The sequence below is a fragment of the Lepidochelys olivacea genome (genome assembly GCF_965140295.1).
Source record: "Lepidochelys olivacea isolate rLepOli2 genome assembly, chromosome: 14".
In the NCBI taxonomy this organism is placed as follows: domain Eukaryota; kingdom Metazoa; phylum Chordata; order Testudines; family Cheloniidae; genus Lepidochelys; species Lepidochelys olivacea.
In genome coordinates this window covers 44,190,306-44,210,363 of record NC_140424.1, presented here as the reverse complement: position 1 = coordinate 44,210,363, position 20,058 = coordinate 44,190,306, and the positions used below count along the sequence as shown (strand labels likewise).

Below are 20,058 nucleotides of genomic sequence, written 5' to 3'. Positions count from 1 at the left end.
GTAGCTAGAGCGTACGCGCCGAGGTCCTCCCCCACCGCGGGCCCCGCCCTCTTCTCCCCATGACGTCACCTGCGACCATGGAGGTGAATACGCTTGTGCGGAGAACACCGCGCAACCATAGAGCCTTGGTGTGGGAGGCTAGAGCGTACACACCAGTCCTCCAGAAGATCCGGGGCCTGGGGTGATTTGCAGGGAATGGCCGGAGGGGGTGCATGGGGCTGGGTGGCCGGAGAGGGTGCATGGGGCTGGGTGGCTGGAGGGGGTGCATGGGGCTGGATGGATGGACAGATGGCATGTAGAGGGCTGGGTGGCCGGAGGGGGTGCATGGGGCTGGATGGCCGGAGGGGGTGCATGGGGCTGGATGGCCGGAGGGGGTGCATGGGGCTGGATGGCCGGAGGGGGTGCATGGGGCTGGGTGGCCGGAGGGGGTGCATGGGGCTGGATGGATGGACAGATGGCATGTAGAGGGCTGGGTGGCCGGAGGGGGTGCATGGGGCTGGATGGCCGGAGGGGGTGCATGGGGCTGGATGGCCGGAGGGGGTGCATGGGGCTGGATGGCCGGAGGGGGTGCATGGGGCTGGATGGCCGGAGGGGGTGCATGGGGCTGGATGGATGGACAGATGGCATGTAGAGGGCTGGGTGGCTGGAGGGGGTGCATGGGGCTGGATGGCTGGAGGGGGTGCATGGGGCTGGATGGCTGGAGGGGATGCATGGGGCTGGATGGCTGGAGGGGGTGCATGGGGCTGGATGGATGGACAGATGGCATGTAGAGGGCTGGATGGCCGGAGGGGATGCATGGGGCTGGATGGCCGGAGGGGATGCATGGGGCTGGATGGCCGGAGGGGGTGCATGGGGCTGGATGGCCGGAGGGGGTGCATGGGGCTGGATGGCCGGAGGGGGTGCATGGGGCTGGATGGCCGGAGGGGGTGCATGGGGCTGGATGGCCGGAGGGGGTGCATGGGGCTGGATGGATGGCTGGAAGGGCTCGATGGGGCTGGATGGCCGGAGGGGGTGCATGGGGCTGGGTGGCCGGAGGGGGTGCATGGGGCTGGGTGGCCGGAGGGGGTGCATGGGGCTGGGTGGCCGGAGGGGGTGCATGGGGCTGGGTGGCCGGAGGGGGTGCATGGGGCTGGGTGGCCGGAGGGGGTGCATGGGGCTGGGTGGCTGGAGGGGGTGCATGGGGCTGGATGGATGGACAGATGGCATGTAGAGGGCTGGGTGGCCGGAGGGGGTGCATGGGGCTGGATGGCCGGAGGGGGTGCATGGGGCTGGATGGCCGGAGGGGGTGCATGGGGCTGGATGGATGGACAGATGGCATGTAGAGGGCTGGGTGGCTGGAGGGGGTGCATGGGGCTGGATGGCTGGAGGGGGTGCATGGGGCTGGATGGCTGGAGGGGATGCATGGGGCTGGATGGCTGGAGGGGATGCATGGGGCTGGATGGCTGGAGGGGGTGCATGGGGCTGGATGGATGGACAGATGGCATGTAGAGGGCTGGATGGCCGGAGGGGATGCATGGGGCTGGATGGCCGGAGGGGATGCATGGGGCTGGATGGCCGGAGGGGGTGCATGGGGCTGGATGGCCGGAGGGGGTGCATGGGGCTGGATGGCCGGAGGGGGTGCATGGGGCTGGATGGCCGGAGGGGGTGCATGGGGCTGGATGGCCGGAGGGGGTGCATGGGGCTGGATGGATGGCTGGAAGGGCTCGATGGGGCTGGATGGCTGGAGGGGGTGCATGGGGCTGGATGGATGGACAGATGGCATGTAGAGGGCTGGATGGCCGGAGGGGGTGCATGGGGCTGGATGGCTAAAGGGGGTGCATGGGGCTGGATGGATGGACAGATGGTATGTGGATGGCTGGATGGCTGGAAGGGCTCGATGGGGCTGGATGGCCGGAGGGGGTGCATGGGGCTGGATGGCCGGAGGGGGTGCATGGGGCTGGATGGATGGACAGATGGCATGTAGAGGGCTGGATGGCTGGAAGGGGTGGATGGGGATGGCTGGCTGGTGGGGGTGGATGGGGATAGATGGCTAGAGGGGATGCATGGGGCTGGATGGACGGACAGATGGCATGTGGATGGCTGGAAGGGGTGGATGGGGATGGATGGCTAGAGGGGATGCATGGGGCTGGATGGACGGACAGATAGAAGGTGTGTGGATGGCTGGAGTGGGTGTATGGGTGGGGGGAGGGAGGGATAGCAGGTATGTATATGGGTGGATGGAGAGAGGGGATGCATGGGGGTGGATGGATGGGTGGACAGACAGAAGGTACATAAGAATGGCCACACTGGGTCAGACCAAAGGTCCATTTAGCCTAGTATCCAACAGTGGCCAATGCCAGCTGCCCTAGAGGGAATGAACAGAACAGGGAATCATCGAGTGATCCATCCCCTGTCGCCCATTCCCAGCTCCTGGCAAACAGAGGCTAGGGATGCCATCCCTGCCCAACCTGCCTAATAGACCTATCCTCCATGAATTTATCTAAGTCGGTTTTGAACCCTGTTATGGCCTTGGGCTTCACAACATCCTCTGGCAAGGAGTTTCACAGGTTGACTGTGCGTTGTGTGAAGAAATACTTCCTTTTGTTTCAGAGTAACAGCCGTGTTAGTCTGTATTTGCAAAAAGAAAAGGAGGACTTGTGGCACCTTAGAGACTAACCAATTTATTAGAGCATAAGCTTTCGTGAGCTACAGCTCACAGTCTTAAACCTGCTGCCTGTTAATTTCACTGGGTGATCCCTAGTTCTTGTGTTATGAGAAGGAGTAAATAACACTTCATTATTTACTTTCCCCACACCAGTCAGGATTTTATAGACCTCTATCATATCCCCCCTTAGTCATCTCTTTTCCAAGCTGAAAAGTCCCAGTCTTATTAATCTGTCCTGATATGGAAGCTGTTCCATACCCCTACTCACTTTTGTTGCCCTTTTCTGAACCTTTTCCAGTTCTAATATATCTTTTTTGAGATGGGGCGACCACATCTGCACACAGTATTCAAGATGTGGGCATACCATGGATTTCTATAAGTATGTATATGGATGGAGGGGGTGTATGGGGATGGATGGATGGATAGATGGACAGATAGAGAGTGTGTATAGGGATGGATGGATAGAGAGGGTGTATGGGGATGGGTGGATGGATGGATAGAGAGGGTGTATGGGGATGGGTGGAGGGATGGATAGAGGAACCCAGGTGTCCTGATGTTTCCATGCCTGTCGTTACGGCGTTTCCAGCCAGTCGCAGCATCTCCAGGGTGGGAACCCGTTCTGGAAAAACACCCAACACTGTCCCTGCCAAGACGGAAAGGCGCAGACAGGTTGCAGTCCCGCCACCTCACCACTAGATGTCAGGCCCAACCCTGTCTCAGCTGACGCCTGATGCCTGCTCTGAGCTGGATCCAAGCCTGTGCGCAAGCCGATTGCTTCAAGGGATGGGACACGGGACCTTTCCCGTCTAGGGGGCGTTGGTTCTGATCCAGTCCCAGGGCAGGCGATTGGCTGGCTCTGGGGTGACCCGACTCCTGTGACATGCAGAGAGGCCTGTGGGATGCCTAGCTGGGAGCAAGACACACCAGCCAGGCAGTGAGAGAGAGAATTCTTGGGGCCGGCTCAGAGCGCTGGGTCACACCATCCAGTGTCCCGTCTCCAGCCGTGGCTGATCGCTGACGCTTGGGACAGGCCTCGTGGTCTCACCACGTTCAGTGGTGCAGTGAGACGCAGAGGAGGAAGAAAACTCCAAAGAGGATACATCTGGCCAGCTGAGCAACAGGGGAAAACCTATTCCTTCCTGACCCCAAGTGGCGGAAGCCACGAAGCATGAGATTGGATTTTACATGTTGTCTTCATGCAGAGCTGCAAGGGCCAGGCCCATGCTGCGCACAGTACTGGTGATTCTCTTCTCCCCGAGGCCCCTGAAGGATGGGGACAGACAAGGAGATTTGTAGATTCACACCTGCTAGGACCAGAAGGGCCTGCCACAACCATCCTGCTCACTTGCATGCACGCAGGCCAGCGAATTTCTCCCAGCAGCTGTATCTCGGGCAGAGATCTAACCACGTCAGAATGACTCCCAGCCATGGGGCACGCACCACCACCCCGGCACGCTGGTCCAATGTTGCATCGCCCTTCAGAGTTAGGAAAACACCTCTGATTTCAAGGTTGAATTTGTCCAGCCTAAACTTCCAGCTGTCGGATCTTGTGAGGCCTTGGTCAGCGAGGTTGAAAATCTCCCGTCTAGGATCCAGCCGCCTTTGAACTTTATCTTCGTTCAGCTGAATAGACCGAGCTCCTTAAAGCTTCTTACCCTGCCCCTGGCTCATTTCTGGGGCCGTCCTAGGAGCTCGCGCTGGTATTTCCACCTCTCCTTGAACGCTGGACGTCGGAGCAGGACACAGTGTTCTAGCAGCAGTCGCACCAATGCTGTGTAAAGAGTTTCCCATCGGTGGAGCCTGGGCTGCCCCTGGGCCAGTGACTCGGGCAGCTTCTGCCAATCCACACACAGGCCCTGTTCAGTGGGTTAAGATCCTATCACTGCATGTGGTTAGGGGGTGGGGGTGGGGGGAGTCTGGGAGCCAGGACTCCTGGGTTCTCTCCAAAAACAACGAGGAGTCCTTGTGGCACCTTAGAGACTAACACATTTATTTGGGCATAAGCTTTCGTGGGCTAGAACCCACTTCATCAGATGCATGGAGTGGAAAATACAGGAGCAGGTATAAATACATGAAAGGATGGGAGTTGCCAAGTGTGAGGTCAGTCTAAGGAGACCATTCAATTAACAGCAGGATCCCAAGGGAGGGAGAATAACTTTTGAAGTGGTAATGAGAGTGGCCCATTTCAGACAGGTTTCAGAGTAACAGCCGTGTTAGTCTGTATTCGCAAAAAGAAAAGGAGTACTTGTGGCACCTTAGAGACTAACCAATTTATCTGAGCATGAGCTTTCGTGAGCTACAGCTCACTTCATTGGCTGCATACTGTGGAAAGTGTAGAAGATCTTTTTATACACACAAAGCATGAAAAAATACCCCCCCCCACCCCACTCTCCTGCTCTAATAGCTTATCTAAAGTGATCACTCTCCTTACAATGTGTATGATAATCAAGTTGGGCCATTTCCAGTCGACAAGAAGGTGTGAGTAACAGTAGGGGGAAATTAGTATGGGGGAAATTGGGTTTAGGTTTTGTAATGACCCAACCACTCCCAGTCTTTATTCAGGCCTAATCTGATGGTGTCCAGTTTGCAAATTAATCCCAGTTCGGCAGTTTCACGTTGGAGTCTCTTTTTGAAGTTTTTTTGTTGAAGAATTGCCACTTTTAGGTCTGTTATTGAGTGACCAGGGAGATTGAAGTGTTCTCCGACTGGTTTTTGAATGTTATGATTCCTGATGTCAGATTTGTGTCCATTTATTCTTTTGCATAGAGACTGTCCAGTTTGACCAATGTACATGGCAGAGGGGCATTGCTGGCACATGATGGCATATATCACATTGGTAGATGTGCAGGGGAACCAGCCCCTGATGGTGTGGCTGATGTGGTTAGGTCCTGTGATGGTGTCCCTTGAATAGATATGTGGACAGAGTTGGCACCGGGGTTTGTTGCAGAGTTTGGTTCCTGGGTTGGTGTTTTTGCTGTGTGGTGTGTGGTTGCTGGTGAGTATTTGCTTCAGGTTGGGGGGCTGTCTGTAGGCAAGGACTGGCCTGTCTCCCAAGGTCTGTGAGAGTGAGGGATCGTCCTTCAGGGTAGGTTGTAGATCCTTGATGACGCGTTGGAGAGGTTTGAGTTGGGGGCTGTAGTGGGGTTCTGTTACTGAGGACCCTCGCTAGACTGCGTGTCTACGTAGCGCAGATTCGCATTTAGCGCCGTCGCGGCCATGGATCCCAAATTTAACTACTTGAATTGCATTCATTTTAACGCGGTCCCCACTATAACGTGGTTCCCGTGTTAACGCAGTGCCACGCACGGATCCCAAATCCCGCGTTCTAGCGGGGGGTCCGGTGTACTTTCTTTGTTGGGCCTGTCTTGTAGTAGGTGACTTCTGGGTACCCTTCTGGCTCTGTCAATCCGTTTCTTCATTTCCCCAGGTGGGTACTGTAGTTATAAGAACGCTTGATAGAGATCCTGGGTGTTTGTCTCTGTCTGAGGGACTGGAGTAAATGCAGTTGTATCTTAGGGCTTGGCTGCAGACAATGGATCGTGTGGTGTGGTCTGGATGAAAACTGGAGGCATGTAGGTAGGCATAGTGGTGAGTAGGTTTCCGGTATAGGGTGGTGTTTATGTGACCATCGCTTATGAGCACCGTAGTGTCCAGGAAGTGGATCTCTTGTGTGGACTGGTCCAGGCTGAGGTTGGTGGTGGGATGGAAATTGTTGAAATCATGGTGGAATTCCTCAAGGGCTTCTTTTCCATGGGTCCAGATGATGAAGATGTCAGCAGTGTGGCGCAAGTAGAGTAGGGGCGTTAGGGGACGAGAGCTGAGGAAGCGTTGTTCTAAATCAGCCATAAAAATGTTGGCATCCTGTGGGGCCATGCGGGTACCCATAGCAGTGCCGCTGATCTGAAGGTATACATTGTCCCCAAATGTGAAATAGTTCTGGGTAAGGACAAAGTCACAAAGTTCAGCCACCAGGTTTGCCGTGACATTATCGGGGATACTGTTCCTGACGAGAGCCAGGACTCCTGGGTTCTATCCCTGGCTCGGGGAGGGAAGTTGGTGTCTCCTCCATTTCTTTCTCCTCCACTCCCTGCAGCTCCCAGATTCCCAGGGTTTGAACTCTGAGGTCATAGGCCAGTGGGCTGCCCGCTCCCCATGGCCAGGTCCTCCCCTGCGCTTCCCGGCCAGGTAATCCCAGCAGGGATCCTGGCTGGAGCAGAGGTGCCCAGCTGTAGGTGAGGATTTTCTCAGCCCTTCGTCACGGGTTTGGGGCAGGGGGTGAAGAGGGGGAAGAAAGTAGCAGCTCAGCACACTGCTGAGGGAGGGGGCAACGCAGCCACTGCTGGGGGCCTCCGTGTCCTGCTGGGAGCTGGGGCAGGTACACCCTTGACAAGGTTACTGCAGCATTAGGCAGGGTGTTGCCTCTAGGGGGCGCCAGCTCCAGGACAGGGCCTGGCTGGCTCAGGAAATGGGACCTTTCTCCTTTAGGGGGTGCCACTCCTCTCTGGACCCCAGTCCCCTCCCCGAGCTGGGGACAGACCCCAGGAGTCCTGGTTCCCAGCCCCCTGCTCTAACCACTAGCCCGCCCTCCCCTCCCAGAGCTGGGGACAGAACCCAGGAGTCCTGGTTCCCAGCCCCCTGCTCTAACCACTAGCCCGCCCTCCCCTCCCCGAGCTGGGGACAGACCCCAGGAGTCCTGGTTCCCAGCCCCCTGCTCTAACCACTAGCCCGCCCTCCCCTCCCCGAGCTGGGGACAGACCCCAGGAGTCCTGGTTCCCAGCCCCCTGCTCTAACCACTAGCCCGCCCTCCCCTCCCAGAGCTGGGGACAGACCCCAGGAGCAGCCCTGGATTCACCACCCTGCATTCGATGCATTTGCACAGGGCCAGTGTCTCAACGCCACATCAAGGCTGGGGGCATGGGGCGGCCGGTACCCGCCTCCCACTGTACCTGCCGCAGGCTGCTACTCGCTCAAAGCCCCATCCTCGCTCGGCAGGGCTGTGCCCGGAGCAGCCCGCAGCTTTGCCCCAGCTGCGTGGTCGCAGCACCACCCACATCGGGCCCGGCCGCCCCTCTGCCCAGGCAGCATGCAGCAAGTGGTCCCTGGCAGCGCATCTCGGATCTGCCCTGGCCCCCCTCCCGTCTGGACCTGCTGCAAGGGGACCTTGTCCCTGAGTGCGGGGGAGTCCACCAAGAACTTGCCTCCGGGCGACCCCCGCATGAGCTCTGGGTGTGGGAGGGAGAGGGACTGAGGGAGACCCTGGGTCCAGGGAGGGACAAGCAGGGACTGGAAGAGGGTGCCTGCCAGGTGGGGGGCAGGGACTGGAATTTGTCCCTCTGTCCCCGTCCCCTCCCAAGAATTGGTGCAAATGGGGCTGCGTCCTCACCTGAAATGGTGCTGGGGAGCGGGGTGGACCCATCGTCACACAAGGAGGCTGGCCAGCCGGGCAGGGTAAGGTAAGGAGTGGGGTGGGGGAGACGGGATAATAGGGGGCTTGGGGCTCCCGCAAGGGCAGAGGATCCTGGGAAGGGGAGGGGGTAATGGGCTGGGGCGGGGGGGTTGGCAGTGGCACGGGGGGTGTGTGTGTGTCAATTTCCATAGCGCACAGGGCCCAAGAACTGGCCCAGCCCCCCTCCGCTCTAACCACCAGACCCCGCTTCCCTCCCAGAGCTGGGCAGAGAACCCAGGAGTCCTGGCTCCCAGCCCCCCCCCCCACACTACCCCACTAGAGAGGCAAGAACGGTGGTTCCAAGCCCCCCGCCAGGGGATGCGCCCTCAAGGCTGCTCCATGGGGCAGGCAGGATGAGACCAGACGGGCGCCTGCCCAGGACCCTGGCTAAGGCAGCCATGGCCTCCAGCCAGCGAGGAGACAAGGGTGGGCCCCGGGCGGCCGGCTCAGCCAGTCTGTCCCTTTTCCTCCTCCCGCCCCATTCGCTCTCCTCGCGCTCTCCTCTTCATTGTCCTTTTTTTGTCCTCTTTTTTCTTTGCTCAGTCTTTCTTTCTTTCTTTCTTTCTTTCTTTTTGCTTGGTTTTCCCTCCTCTCGTTTTACATTCATTCATTCTTTCCCCCTTTCTTTTTCATCTTTCCGTGTGCTCTCTTTTTCATTCATTCTTTTCCCCCTTTATCTTTCTTTCTTTCTTTCTTTCTTTCTTTCTTTCTTTCTTTCTTTCTTTCTTTCTTTCTTTCTTTCTTTCTTTCTTTCTTATGCATTCAGTCCTTTCCCTTCCTCTCTCTCTTTCCTTCCTTCTTCCCTTTTGCTCCCATTCCTTCTTTCCTTGACCTTTCCCTCTGGTCTCCCCGCCCTCCCTCCCTGTGCGTGCTTTCTCGGGCTTTGCGGGGTACCCCATGCCGTGTAGACGTGGGCGGCGGTGGGGGGAAGACAGCATTAGGCCTGCCTCCCAGCCTGGTTCTCCCTCTTCCCCCGTCACACCCAGTTTAGCCGCAATCCCACTTAAAAACCTGTACAACAAAAGGAGACTACAACTCCCAGCGCCCCTTGCGCCCGGGACGACACCCTGCGGCCCCCCTCCCCCCCACCGCCTCTACGTGTCCGCGGCTCCGCTGTCCAATAGGCTCCGCGCGCGTGATCCCAGCGGGCCAATCAGCGGGCTGGCCGCCCTCCAGCTTATAAAAGCTTTGTCTATATCAGCCCCAGCCCCTCTCGCTCTCGCTTTTTCGGCCGCTTGGAACGTTCGCTCCCGGCGCGTTCGGCGGAGAGAACCTTGAGCTCCCCAGCGTTCTATTCTTCCAAGGGCGCCGGATCAGGCTAGACCAAAGGGAGGCAAGATGAGGGAAATCGTCCACATCCAGGCTGGCCAGTGCGGCAACCAGATCGGTGCCAAGGTGAGTGAGGAGCCTCGTGTGCTTCCAAACGAATGGAGCGTCACGAGCAAAGGGGGGGACGGGACGATCCCAGCATATTGTGTGGGGGGTGTTAAGGAGGAAAAGGGTTTAAAATCCTGGATCTCCTGAAGGAGGAAACAGTGCCTCCACCCCGGATTTTTTGGGGCGGCGGTGGGAGGGGCAGCAGCTATTGCTCTTGCAGGGCGAGTTTGGGGGAGGCGGCTCGATTTTGGCAATTGAAATCGAGGCGGGGTGGTGTGAGCATTTTCGGGGGGGGGGAAGAGGATCGGAGTCGTTTATAAACCGGTCTCGATTTTTTTCCATCCGATTTTTTTTTAATCCGGATTTAAAACCGTTGCGCCGTTTTGAATTTACCCCTCCCCTCCGATTTTTATTTTTTTTTTTTAAACCCGGGACTTTAGACTCCGGATTCCAGCCAGTCCCGGCATTAGAAAGGGGATTTGCAGTTAACGGGATTAGCCGGCGCAGCAGATGACTCAGACCCAGGGGAGCTGGGGGGGGGGGGTTGCAGAGGGGAATGGGGGGGCAGGCAGGAAACTTCCCCCGCCCGCTACGCGCTTTCCAGCGGTTTTAGCGCCAAACCCTACCCGCCTGCTGCTGGGGGGGGGGCGTGTCCGGCGCTGCAAGGATTTGGCTTTGGTCTCGCTCGGGAGCGGGGCCGGATTCCCCTGGCAGAGCCCCCCCCCACCCCGGGTCTGGCTGCGGATTAATCTAGTGTCTCTCCCCCCGCCCGCCTGTCTGCTGCTGGTTAATTTCACGTCCTCTTTCTCTGCTGGTTAGTTTCAACCCCGCCCTTTGATCTCCATTGTCTGCCGCCAGGGGCGAGAGATAGGGAGGGAAATGGCCCCTCTCACCCCAACTGCTATGTTGGGGGGGGGAATATGAACGCCCCCTCCAGCTCTTGAGATAGCGGCAAAATCACCCCCCCCCCCATTTCTCTTCCGTTAATCAGTGGAAGGGGGTATTGTTCTCCGGTGTTAGGGGCGTTGCCTTATATAGGCAATATCTCTCCCCCCCCCCAATTCTTCTCACTTGCTCTCTGGGGTCACCCTACCCTGCCCAGTGTGTAATAACCCCCCGCCCTTGCCCCCCTGCTTGCTAGATCCGGAGTGAGGCCACTTTCCTCTCCTGGACCCCCTTGGAAACCTTCCGTTACAGTGTTGCAGTGGGGGGGGGGGGAGTTACCTTAAAATGTTGCAATGTGTGTGTGTGTGGGGGGGGGAATCTTGTTTCAGTTGCAAATAAAGAATGTTACTTCTGGCGCCAAACCGCCCCTCCCCCCCTCCTTCTCCTCCTTTCCCCTCCCCACCCACCATCTTCCCCACCTCTTTGTCTGCCGGCCCCACATGGCTGACTGCAAGGCTGGCTTGATCCCCCCCCCCCCCCCACCTCCTGGACTAGAGCTGTCCCTGCCCAGGGGTGCCTGATCCCTTCCCGTCGGCCCCCCGCCCCCCCCGGAGGCCAGTGGGATCTCCAGTTTAAGCTGAGACACACGCCACATCCTTTGTGCCCCGTAATGGCCGCCCTTGCACAGCTGGGGGGAGGGAAGGCGGGGGGGGGCGGTTTCCAGGCGGCTGCTAGACACTGAGGGACTTTCTGTGCCTAAAGAAGGGCCTGTTTGCAGTTGGATGGCTGCAAAATCCCCCCCCCCCCCCCGCCCCCAAGCAGTTGGCTGGCTCTGGCCCTGGGTTTCTCCACCTGGTGGGGTGGACAAAGAGACTTTCTTTGAGCCAGTGCAGAACCAGGAGCATCCCTGCTCAATGGACCCACCAGGCCCTGAGTTTTTATTTTTACGGCGGGGGATGTTAACCCCCCTGCATCACGCACCTCATCCGCCGCCCCCCCCCAGCCTCACCTCTGCCTGACCGGGTTTGCCAGGCGGGCTTAATTCTGCGCTAGGCGTGGCTGGCAAATGAGGGGTGCTGACCCCACAGCCAGGCGATATCGCAGGGGTGCGCTGTGGGAGGGCTGCCGATCGATCCCTCTCTGCCTGGATCCCCATAACGGAGATCCAGTCCGTCCCCCCCCCTCGCGCACGCTTTAAAACTGGCCTCTCTGCCAGGCCAGGGTGGGTGCGGCTCTAATAAGAAAGACCCAGCCCAGCAAATTCTTGCAGCGAGACCCAGACCTGGCTGCAAATGGCTGCTCTGTCAGAAGATCATGACCCCCCTCCCAAAAATCTGTGGAGGCCCTGCCGGGCCAGGAATGTTTGGGGGAAATCTAAAGCAGGTTTTTCTGCCCCCCCCCCCCCAAAGAGCCTTCCTGGCTCCTGTTAGAGCCGTTCAGGTTATCCATCTGGAATCACTCTGCATTTGCACCAGGGTCCCTGAAATCAGAATCCAGCCCTGAATCCGCTGACTCAGGGTCTGGCTACACTGATCGTTAAAGCCGGCCTCTGCCGCAGGGCCCAAGCCCCCCTGCTGTCCACACGCAAATCAGCCTGACCCGCGTCAGCAAGCGCTCACAGCCTGGGTCCTAGGACCCCGCTGGGGGCAGCTCAGAGCCCCCGTCCTGCTGTGGCTCTGGTCCAGGTCATGTCTTTTTGCTGTGTGGACGCAGTCCAAGCCACAACCCCGGGTCAGGTTTGTGCAGTGTGGACGCGTTAGCACGCCTATGAGCCCCCAGCCATGGAAAGCCCAGGTTTCCCATGCAGTGAGGTTGCTGAAGCACAACCGAGTCCACAAGCCTGGGGTCCCACAGCCCTGGGTTTACAATGCAGTGTAGACGCAACCTCAGTGACCCTGGTGTAAATCCAGATCCACTCCAGATTGACACCAGAGTTGCTGCGATCAGTGCAATTGGCTGCCACCTTCCTCACTGATCCGGGCTGGGGCTGGGGGTGGATTTCCTGGTGCAGTGACCCGTGCTGCCAGAAATGCCAGGGATGTTGAAGGGGTCGGCTGGGCTGCCCTTGTGTTGGGGGGGGGGGGTGTCCTGGTGGTGGGGGCTGGGGTGGAAACCAGAGATGTGTTCTCCGTGACAGATGCCCTGACACTGCTTTGTCCCAGGCAGGCTTGGAGGTGGGAGCAGGCTTGACTGGGGACAGCAGACAGTGACCCCCCCCCCCCCCACCCCAGTGGATTGATTTCACTGGTAGCCTGTTCAAACAGTCCCTGTCCTTGAGCCCAGGGGGCTGGGTCGGCCCACACCCTGCTGGGGCTGAACACGGCTGGGATGATCTGTTAATGGCCAGCCAGGCCCCACACCCTGGTTTGCAATGTCCAAAGGCTCCTTTCAAAGCAGCCGGCTAAGAGGTGACTTAACTGACCAGCCGGCCTGGCTCCCAGCGCCCCCCCCGGCCCCCACTCCCCTCCCAGAGCCGGGGAGAGAACCCAGGAGTCCTGGCTCCCAGCCCCCGGCGCTCTAACCCGCTAGCCCCCACTCCCCTGTCAGAGCCGGGGAGAGAACCCAGGAGTCCTGGCTCCCAGCGCCCCCGCTGTAACCGGCTAGCCCCCACTCCCCTGTCAGAGCCGGGGAGAGAACCCAGGAGTCCTGGCTCCCAGCCCCCCCGCTGTAACCGGCTAGCCCCCACTCCCCTGTCAGAGCCGGGGAGAGAACCCAGGAGTCCTGGCTCCCAGCCCCCCTGCTGTAACCGGCTAGCCCCCACTCGCCTGTCAGAGCCGGGGATAGAACCCAGGCGTCCTGGCTCTCAGCCCCCCCCTGCTCTAACCTGCTAGCCCCCACTCCCCTCCCAGAGATGGGGAGAGAACCCAGGAGTCCTGGCTCCCAGCCCCCCTGCTGTAACTGGCTAGCCCCGCTCCCCGAGCCAGCGGCTGAGAAGTGGCTGATCAGCTCTGAAGGTGCCAGCCCGCAGCAAGCGGGGGCGGGGAATCGGCTCGCAGGCGGGCGCCATCTGCTCTTTGCTCGGCTCAGAAGCGGGAAGCTGGATTTGCATCAGGGCTGGGGGAGGGGCGTGCAATGGGGCACAGCTCAGTGGGGGGGGGTGGCGCTCGGGTGGGGGGGCACCACCAATCCCAGTGCTCCCACCAGCGCTCTGCCGTCCCTGCCCTGGCTGATTGCCGCAGGGCTCCGGGGCAGGCCCACGGCCAGGGAGCGCTTCGGGCTGCAGAGGAAATCTGAAACAGCAGCAATGGTTCCCTGCCGGGCTGGGTTTGGCCATCGCATCCCGGCGGGGCAGGGCTGTGGCCGCTGGTGCTTAGCCCAGGGCTCGGGGGGGGGGGGCACGTTGGCTCAGGCGTCACTTCCCTGGAGCTGGGCCTGAGGGGGTGAGTGCCCGGCCCACCCTCCCTGGCAAGGCAGAGCAGAGCCCCGCGGGAGCCCGAGACCACAGCCAAGTGTGGGGAGGGACAGGGATGCCCCGATGGGGGTGGGGCGAGAGGGCTCTGTCCTGGGGGGGTGGGGGGAAGGGTGATGCACTCCAGTGGGCTGGAGATGTGATGCCAGAGGGGCCTCCTCTCTCGCCCCCCGCCCCCCACCTTCCGTGTCCCAGCCTCCCCAGCGCTGGGGACGTCTGAGCCCCAGAGATCTGTCTGGGGCAGGATTAGCTTTGCAGGGGGCGGACTTACCCTGATCCCCGCTCCCATGCTCGACCATCACTTCTCACCCCAACCTAGGGATGGGCATGGAGGGGGGAGGGGACCTCATAACACCCCTGCCAGGGGGTCCGAGCAGCACCTCAAACTTCCATGGGGTCCCTCTGCCACTAGGGGGCAGTCTTGCCGGTGTGGTGTGTTGCTGCCCCCACACAGCCGGCAGGGGGTGGGGGGGCGATGTGCAGTCCTAGGGGAAGCCCCTCTTTCTGGACCAGGCTGTGATCACCTGTTGGGGGCACTGCTGGCTCTGGCTGGCTGCGCATGGTGGGCGTGGCACCATCATGTGCCCTTTGTATGCCGGGGGAGGGGGAGAGCTAATGGGGACATGCCGGGGGGGCTCAGATGTGGGGTAACCTCCCTTGGGCTGGCAGCTGCAGGACTAGCTGAGATCCCCCCCCAGAGAAGAGCGGTGTCCCCTCGCGGGAGGGGTGGCTGGTACAGGGATGGGGGGGAGGCAGCTGTCCCAATGACCCCCCTCCCTGCTGTCTCCCCTAGTTCTGGGAGGTGATCAGTGACGAGCACGGCATCGACCCCACCGGCACCTACCACGGGGACAGCGACCTGCAGCTCGACCGCATCAGCGTCTATTACAACGAGGCCACAGGTACTGCTGGGGGGGTGGGAGTCCCCTCCACAAACACCCATGGTTTGGTATGTGGAGATTGGGGTGGTCTGAGATTGTTCCCCCCCATATATATATATATATATATATACACACACACACACACACATGGTTTGGCCTGGTTTCCCCCCCCCCCCACATGTTCCCATGGTTTGAGCCAGTCCCCCTCCCCTATATGCAGGGAATGGGAGGGTCCAGGGATCCTTCCCCGTAAATACTCGTGGTTTGGTCCTGGTCCAGTCTGTTCCACTCCCCATGCCATGTGTGGGTTGGTCTGATCCTGGGCACCCCCATTCCGCATGCCCCAAAGGCTAGGCCCCCCCTTTCTTCCCACATGGCTGGGACCAAACCCTTTCAGTGCATTAGTGTCTCATGGCTGCGGGGATCCCTCTGCACCCATGGGTTTCAATCAACCCCAAACTCCTCTTCCTGGGTAACCCAGACCCCCTAAGACCATCCTGCTGCCTCTTGGTTTGGTTGACCCATCCCTGCCGAGACTCTTCTCGCTCCCCCTCTAGGTGGTAAATATGTCCCTCGCGCCATCTTGGTCGATTTGGAACCGGGCACCATGGACTCCGTCCGCTCCGGTCCCTTCGGCCAGATCTTCCGACCAGACAACTTCGTCTTCGGTAAGATTCCCATCGTCCCTCCGTGCGGTGTCTCTGCTGGGGCCCTGGGGTTGGCTGTGGGTGACTGAGAATTACCCAGTGGTTGACCCCCCTGATCTTGGCCCTCGTGTAGCAACAAGGGTGGGGTCGCTTCTCTGGTTCAAACTCGAGTTTCTAGGCTTCGTCTTCTCAACTGAGTCCAGATTGGGCCTAGTAGCAGCCTGCAGACAGTCCCCCTAAATTTTGGAGTCAACAATGTGTTATGGCTTTGAGATGGGCCTTGTCTGATCTGGTGGGCATGGGGCATGCATGGGGAGGGACCCAGCTGACTTCAGTTCACTGTCTGGAGCTAGGGGTGCGTCCCTCAGCCATGCCACGTTCCCAGAGCGGTGGCTTGCATTAGGTTCCCCTGGTCTAACAATTGGAGGCCACTTAGATGCCATGGTAACCAGGCATCTTCCCCCATCTGTGAGCCTAACCCAACTGAGGACCTGATGCTTCTCTTAGACCATTGGGGGAATTGGCACATGTCCCCCAGGGACTCCATTGGAGGTAATTCGGGGGCATGACTGGTCAAGGAGCGGCTGGTTCCCCAGTGCCTTTGCCCAATGCTTGTGGCTTCTTCCCCTCCACCCCACCCCTACAGGCCAGAGCGGAGCTGGTAACAACTGGGCCAAGGGGCACTACACGGAGGGGGCCGAGCTGGTGGACTCAGTGCTGGACGTGGTGAGGAAGGAGGCGGAGAGCTGCGACTGCCTGCAGGGCTTCCAGCTGACCCACTCGCTGGGCGGCGGCACCGGCTCGGGCATGGGCACGCTGCTGATCAGCAAGATCCGGGAGGAGTACCCCGACCGCATCATGAACACCTTCAGCGTGGTGCCGTCACCCAAGGTCTCGGACACGGTGGTGGAGCCCTACAACGCCACCCTGTCCGTCCACCAGCTGGTGGAGAACACGGACGAGACCTACTGCATCGACAACGAGGCCCTGTACGACATCTGCTTCCGCACCCTCAAGCTCACCACCCCCACCTACGGCGACCTCAACCACCTGGTCTCGGCCACCATGAGCGGCGTCACCACCTGCCTCCGTTTCCCCGGGCAGCTCAACGCCGACCTCCGCAAACTGGCCGTCAACATGGTGCCCTTCCCTCGCCTCCACTTCTTCATGCCTGGCTTTGCCCCCTTGACCAGCCGCGGCAGCCAGCAGTACCGGGCCTTGACCGTGCCGGAGCTGACCCAGCAGGTCTTCGACGCTAAGAACATGATGGCGGCCTGTGACCCCCGCCACGGGCGCTACCTGACGGTGGCGGCCGTCTTCCGCGGCCGCATGTCCATGAAGGAGGTGGACGAGCAGATGCTGAACGTGCAGAACAAGAACAGCAGCTACTTCGTGGAGTGGATCCCCAACAACGTCAAGACGGCCGTGTGCGACATCCCGCCCCGCGGGCTCAAGATGGCCGTCACTTTCATCGGCAACAGCACGGCCATCCAGGAGCTCTTCAAGCGCATCTCGGAGCAGTTCACCGCCATGTTCCGCCGCAAGGCTTTCCTCCACTGGTACACGGGCGAGGGCATGGACGAGATGGAGTTCACCGAGGCGGAGAGCAACATGAACGACTTGGTGTCCGAGTACCAGCAGTACCAGGATGCCACGGCCGAGGAGGAAGAGGACTTCGGGGAAGAGGCTGAAGAAGAAGCTTGAAGCTTCACCCGCCACCGTGATCGCGCCCGCACAAATTAATTCTTTTTAAAACAAAACCCCACATCGCATCATGTTCCAGTTTTCTTTCTCTCTCCCTTCTCAACTGTCTTCTCCATCCAGGTTCCTCCAGGGCTGAGCTTACTCTGGTTCCCTGATCTCCCATGTAAACATCACCTTGGGCATCAGAGCGAGAGATGCCACTTCTGCTGTCACTCTCCACCCCTCAGCTGTCTTCTCTTCTTCCCCAGCACTGATTTATTGTGAGGTTCTGTCTCCAATAAAAGTCAGATCCCCTTTCTCTGTAACTGTCTACATCCAATGGCATCTCCCCTCTGCTCTCTCAAAGAGGGAGTTTAAATTTTGGTGATTCTTCTCAGCCCATGCTCGTCTCACTGAGGGGTTCTTCAGGGATGGGAGAAGATGGAGCATGGGGATAACGGAGGGCTTGGTTGGGTTGTCTTAAGACCTGAAATGTAACCCAAGCAATGTGCAAAATTAAAGGTCCCAAAGCAGGGTTGATAGATTGTCCCTTCTTTGGCCCAGTGGCCTAGCAACCTGGAGCCAGGTCGTGAGAGAGACCTCTTTGCTGACTTCTTCCTGCTCTGGTCTTTATTGAAGGAGCTTCTCGCGTGTAGCTGCCATCCTGTAGGTAGTGTCAGGCAGGTGCCAAACTCTTCTAGCAAAACCAGTGGAGGTGGGAGCTGTGAAGTTGATTAGCAGGAACAAGATGGATCGGTTTGTGGGAGCCCACCACTGGAGAAGGTGGGGGATGTGAGGCTGGTCTGGACCCAAGGAAGTCTAGTTGGTTGCTTGTTAGACTGAGCAGAAGGTAGGAAGAGGTGGCCCTGAACTGGTTAGACCTTGTAGGCAACTAAATAATACCAGAAGCAGAGCAGACCTAGCAGAAACATCTGGCCCTACTTTGGGGAAGGAGATTCAGTTTGCTTTTGCCGTTAGCAAGTTTCCCTGCTGCACCTTCCTCCTCGGGGACAATGAGCTCGTGGCTGAATGCAGTGGGACTTGGGGGAGGAGAGTCTACTGGAGGGGAGAAGGGATAGAACCCAGGAGTCCTGCCCTCCTGCTGTGGGAGGAGGACTCCAGGACCCCTGGGTTAGATTTATGGGTCTGCTACTGTGGTGAGAGCTGCTTGATCAAGGAACTCCTTCTCCCTCCTGGCTGGACGTGAGCATGTTTGCAAAGCTGTAGGAAATGCTGGAGCCCTGGCACAAACACCCCCCCCACCCCCCCTCCCCCCAAAAAACCTGTCTCTGTACCACCCCGCTCAACGTGTCCCCACATTTCTGTGAAGGTCCCATCCACCAGCTGCGTGGATCTAAGTTCTGGAGCTGCCTGGCCCGCCCACACCCTCAAAGGGTGCATCCCTGGCTTCCCCTAGTCAATATGCTTTCTGTTGGGGGATCAGCCCCCTGCTTTTCCAGGCAGGGGCCTCCCTCCCCTTTTCATTTCCGTTCCTGCCCCTATGCTGAGGATTTGACCCACAGATTTTTTTGGGGGGAGGTGGTTCTCTTCCTTGTATCAATTTGGCTCCAGATCAGCGGACACCCCCCATACCCTCTACCTCCCCGGTGCCCTAGATAAGTCAACTGAGCCAGGCTCTCCAGGGATGAAAGGGCACAAGCTGCATGGGTCACGGAGCTGGTCTCTGCCATCTCAGCAGCCTTTGGGAAAAGGGTCAGGGCAGGCCACAGCCAGGGTGTTTCTTCCCCCCCAGGGTAGTTTCTCCCAGCAGAAAGGAAAATCTCCGCCCACGGGGCTCTCATTTCTTCTCCAGGTTGGGGGATGGTCCTGCTGGAGGCAAAGCTGGGGGGGCTGTAAACGTAGATTGTCTCCATGTTCTGTGGGGCTCAGTTGGCCCCCAAGGTCCTGCCGCCAGGGATCAGCCCACAGCTCCTTCGAGACAACTCAGCCCTGGAGGAATTAAAGGGGAAGAGGGTTGGGGAGGGGGGACCCCCCCACTGCTGTGGGCTCCAGCTGGTAGGTGACTGCAGCTGGAGGTCCCACCCAGTGGGGCCCCCTCCACTCGGGCTCGCGCGGGCCTGTCTGGTTCTCATCAGCTCAGTCTCTTTTCTTTTTTTGCCCTCTCGCTCGCTCCATCTTTCTCTCGTTTTTTTTTTTAAACTGCTTTTTTCATATTGAAAAGACGACGTTCTGCGAAAGAATAAACCAATTTTTTTTTAAAATTTCCTGACTGTCTCCTGGCTCTGTGTGTGTGTCTGGGGGGGGGGACATGACAGCAGTCTGAGTAGCCCCTGCCCCCCCCACCCCCCAGCATGGTGGCTTCGGCTGTCAGCAAAACTTCCCCAAAGCGCAGCCCCTGCTCGATTCCTGATCCCACCACCCCCAGCTCCCCTGGGGTCCTTCCCTCCCCACAACGCCTGAGGTCTGCTGGTGCCCCCCACTCCCGACCTGCAGCCCCCCACTAGCCCAGCCCTGAGCTCTCCCCCCCCCAAGCCCTGCCGGTGCCCCTCGCTCCCACCATGCAGCCCCCCCCCTCCCCGCTAGCCCGGCCCTGAGCTCTCCTTCCCCCCCCAGCCCTGAGCTCTCCTTCCCCCAGCTCTGCCGCAGGGCGTGGGGCAGGGAAGTGCTGGAGGGGACGTGGCCAGGGGATGAGCTCATTGCCTGGGGGGGGGGGGGGGTGATGTCAGCTGTGCCACGTGGCACGGAAGGGGAAATACACTGGCCCCCCCCGTTTCCTTTCCCTGTGCTTCCTCCACCACGCTGCCCCCCCCCCACATTAAACGCAAGGGGGCTGCAGGGTGGGAGTGAGGGGCGCTGGCGGGGGCCCGGGGCTGCAGGTTGGGACTGGGGGGGGGTGGAGGCTGGGGTCGACATTCCCCGTCGCCACCCCCCCCAATTAATTCAGCCGGGTTTCTTTGAGCTTAAACAGCAGCTGGATTGTGCCCCCTCCTGGCAGACCACACTGCCCCCCCCCCTTGAGCTGCAGGGGGGGGGCAGGCAGGGGTGTTGATCTGGATAACCCATAACCAGCTTTCACCCAGGCACCAGTGACTATTCGTGGAGTTGGGGCAGGGGAAAGGGGCTCA

General features: G+C 59.5%; 1 protein-coding gene and 1 long non-coding RNA gene across 2 annotated transcripts; both read left to right on the top strand.

Moving 5' to 3' along the window:
- Positions 1–94: 94 nt before the first annotated feature.
- On the top strand, positions 95–5,381 carry LOC311530460. The gene is made up of 2 exons (XR_014713995.1): positions 95–181; positions 3,231–5,381. It is a non-coding gene; the product is annotated as an uncharacterized lncRNA (long non-coding RNA).
- Positions 5,382–9,284: 3,903 nt separating this feature from the next.
- Positions 9,285–19,198, top strand: TUBB (tubulin beta class I). The gene is made up of 4 exons (XM_084647094.1): positions 9,285–9,485; positions 14,555–14,663; positions 15,200–15,310; positions 15,936–19,198. The coding sequence occupies exons 1-4, from the start codon at positions 9,429–9,431 to the stop codon at positions 16,991–16,993; spliced, it is 1,335 nt and encodes a 444-aa protein (XP_084503220.1). The 5' UTR covers positions 9,285–9,428; the 3' UTR covers positions 16,994–19,198.
- Positions 19,199–20,058: the final 860 nt, after the last annotated feature.

Excerpts from the sequence above, each read along its gene's own strand:
- TUBB (XM_084647094.1), top strand. The coding sequence starts at position 9,429 with ATGAGGGAAATCGTCCACATCCAGGCTGGCCAGTGCGGCAACCAGATC. Across the intron at positions 14,664-15,199 it reads CTATTACAACGAGGCCACAG|GTGGTAAATATGTCCCTCGC; the intron begins GTACTGCTGGGG and ends CTCCCCCTCTAG. Across the intron at positions 15,311-15,935 it reads ACCAGACAACTTCGTCTTCG|GCCAGAGCGGAGCTGGTAAC; the intron begins GTAAGATTCCCA and ends CCACCCCTACAG.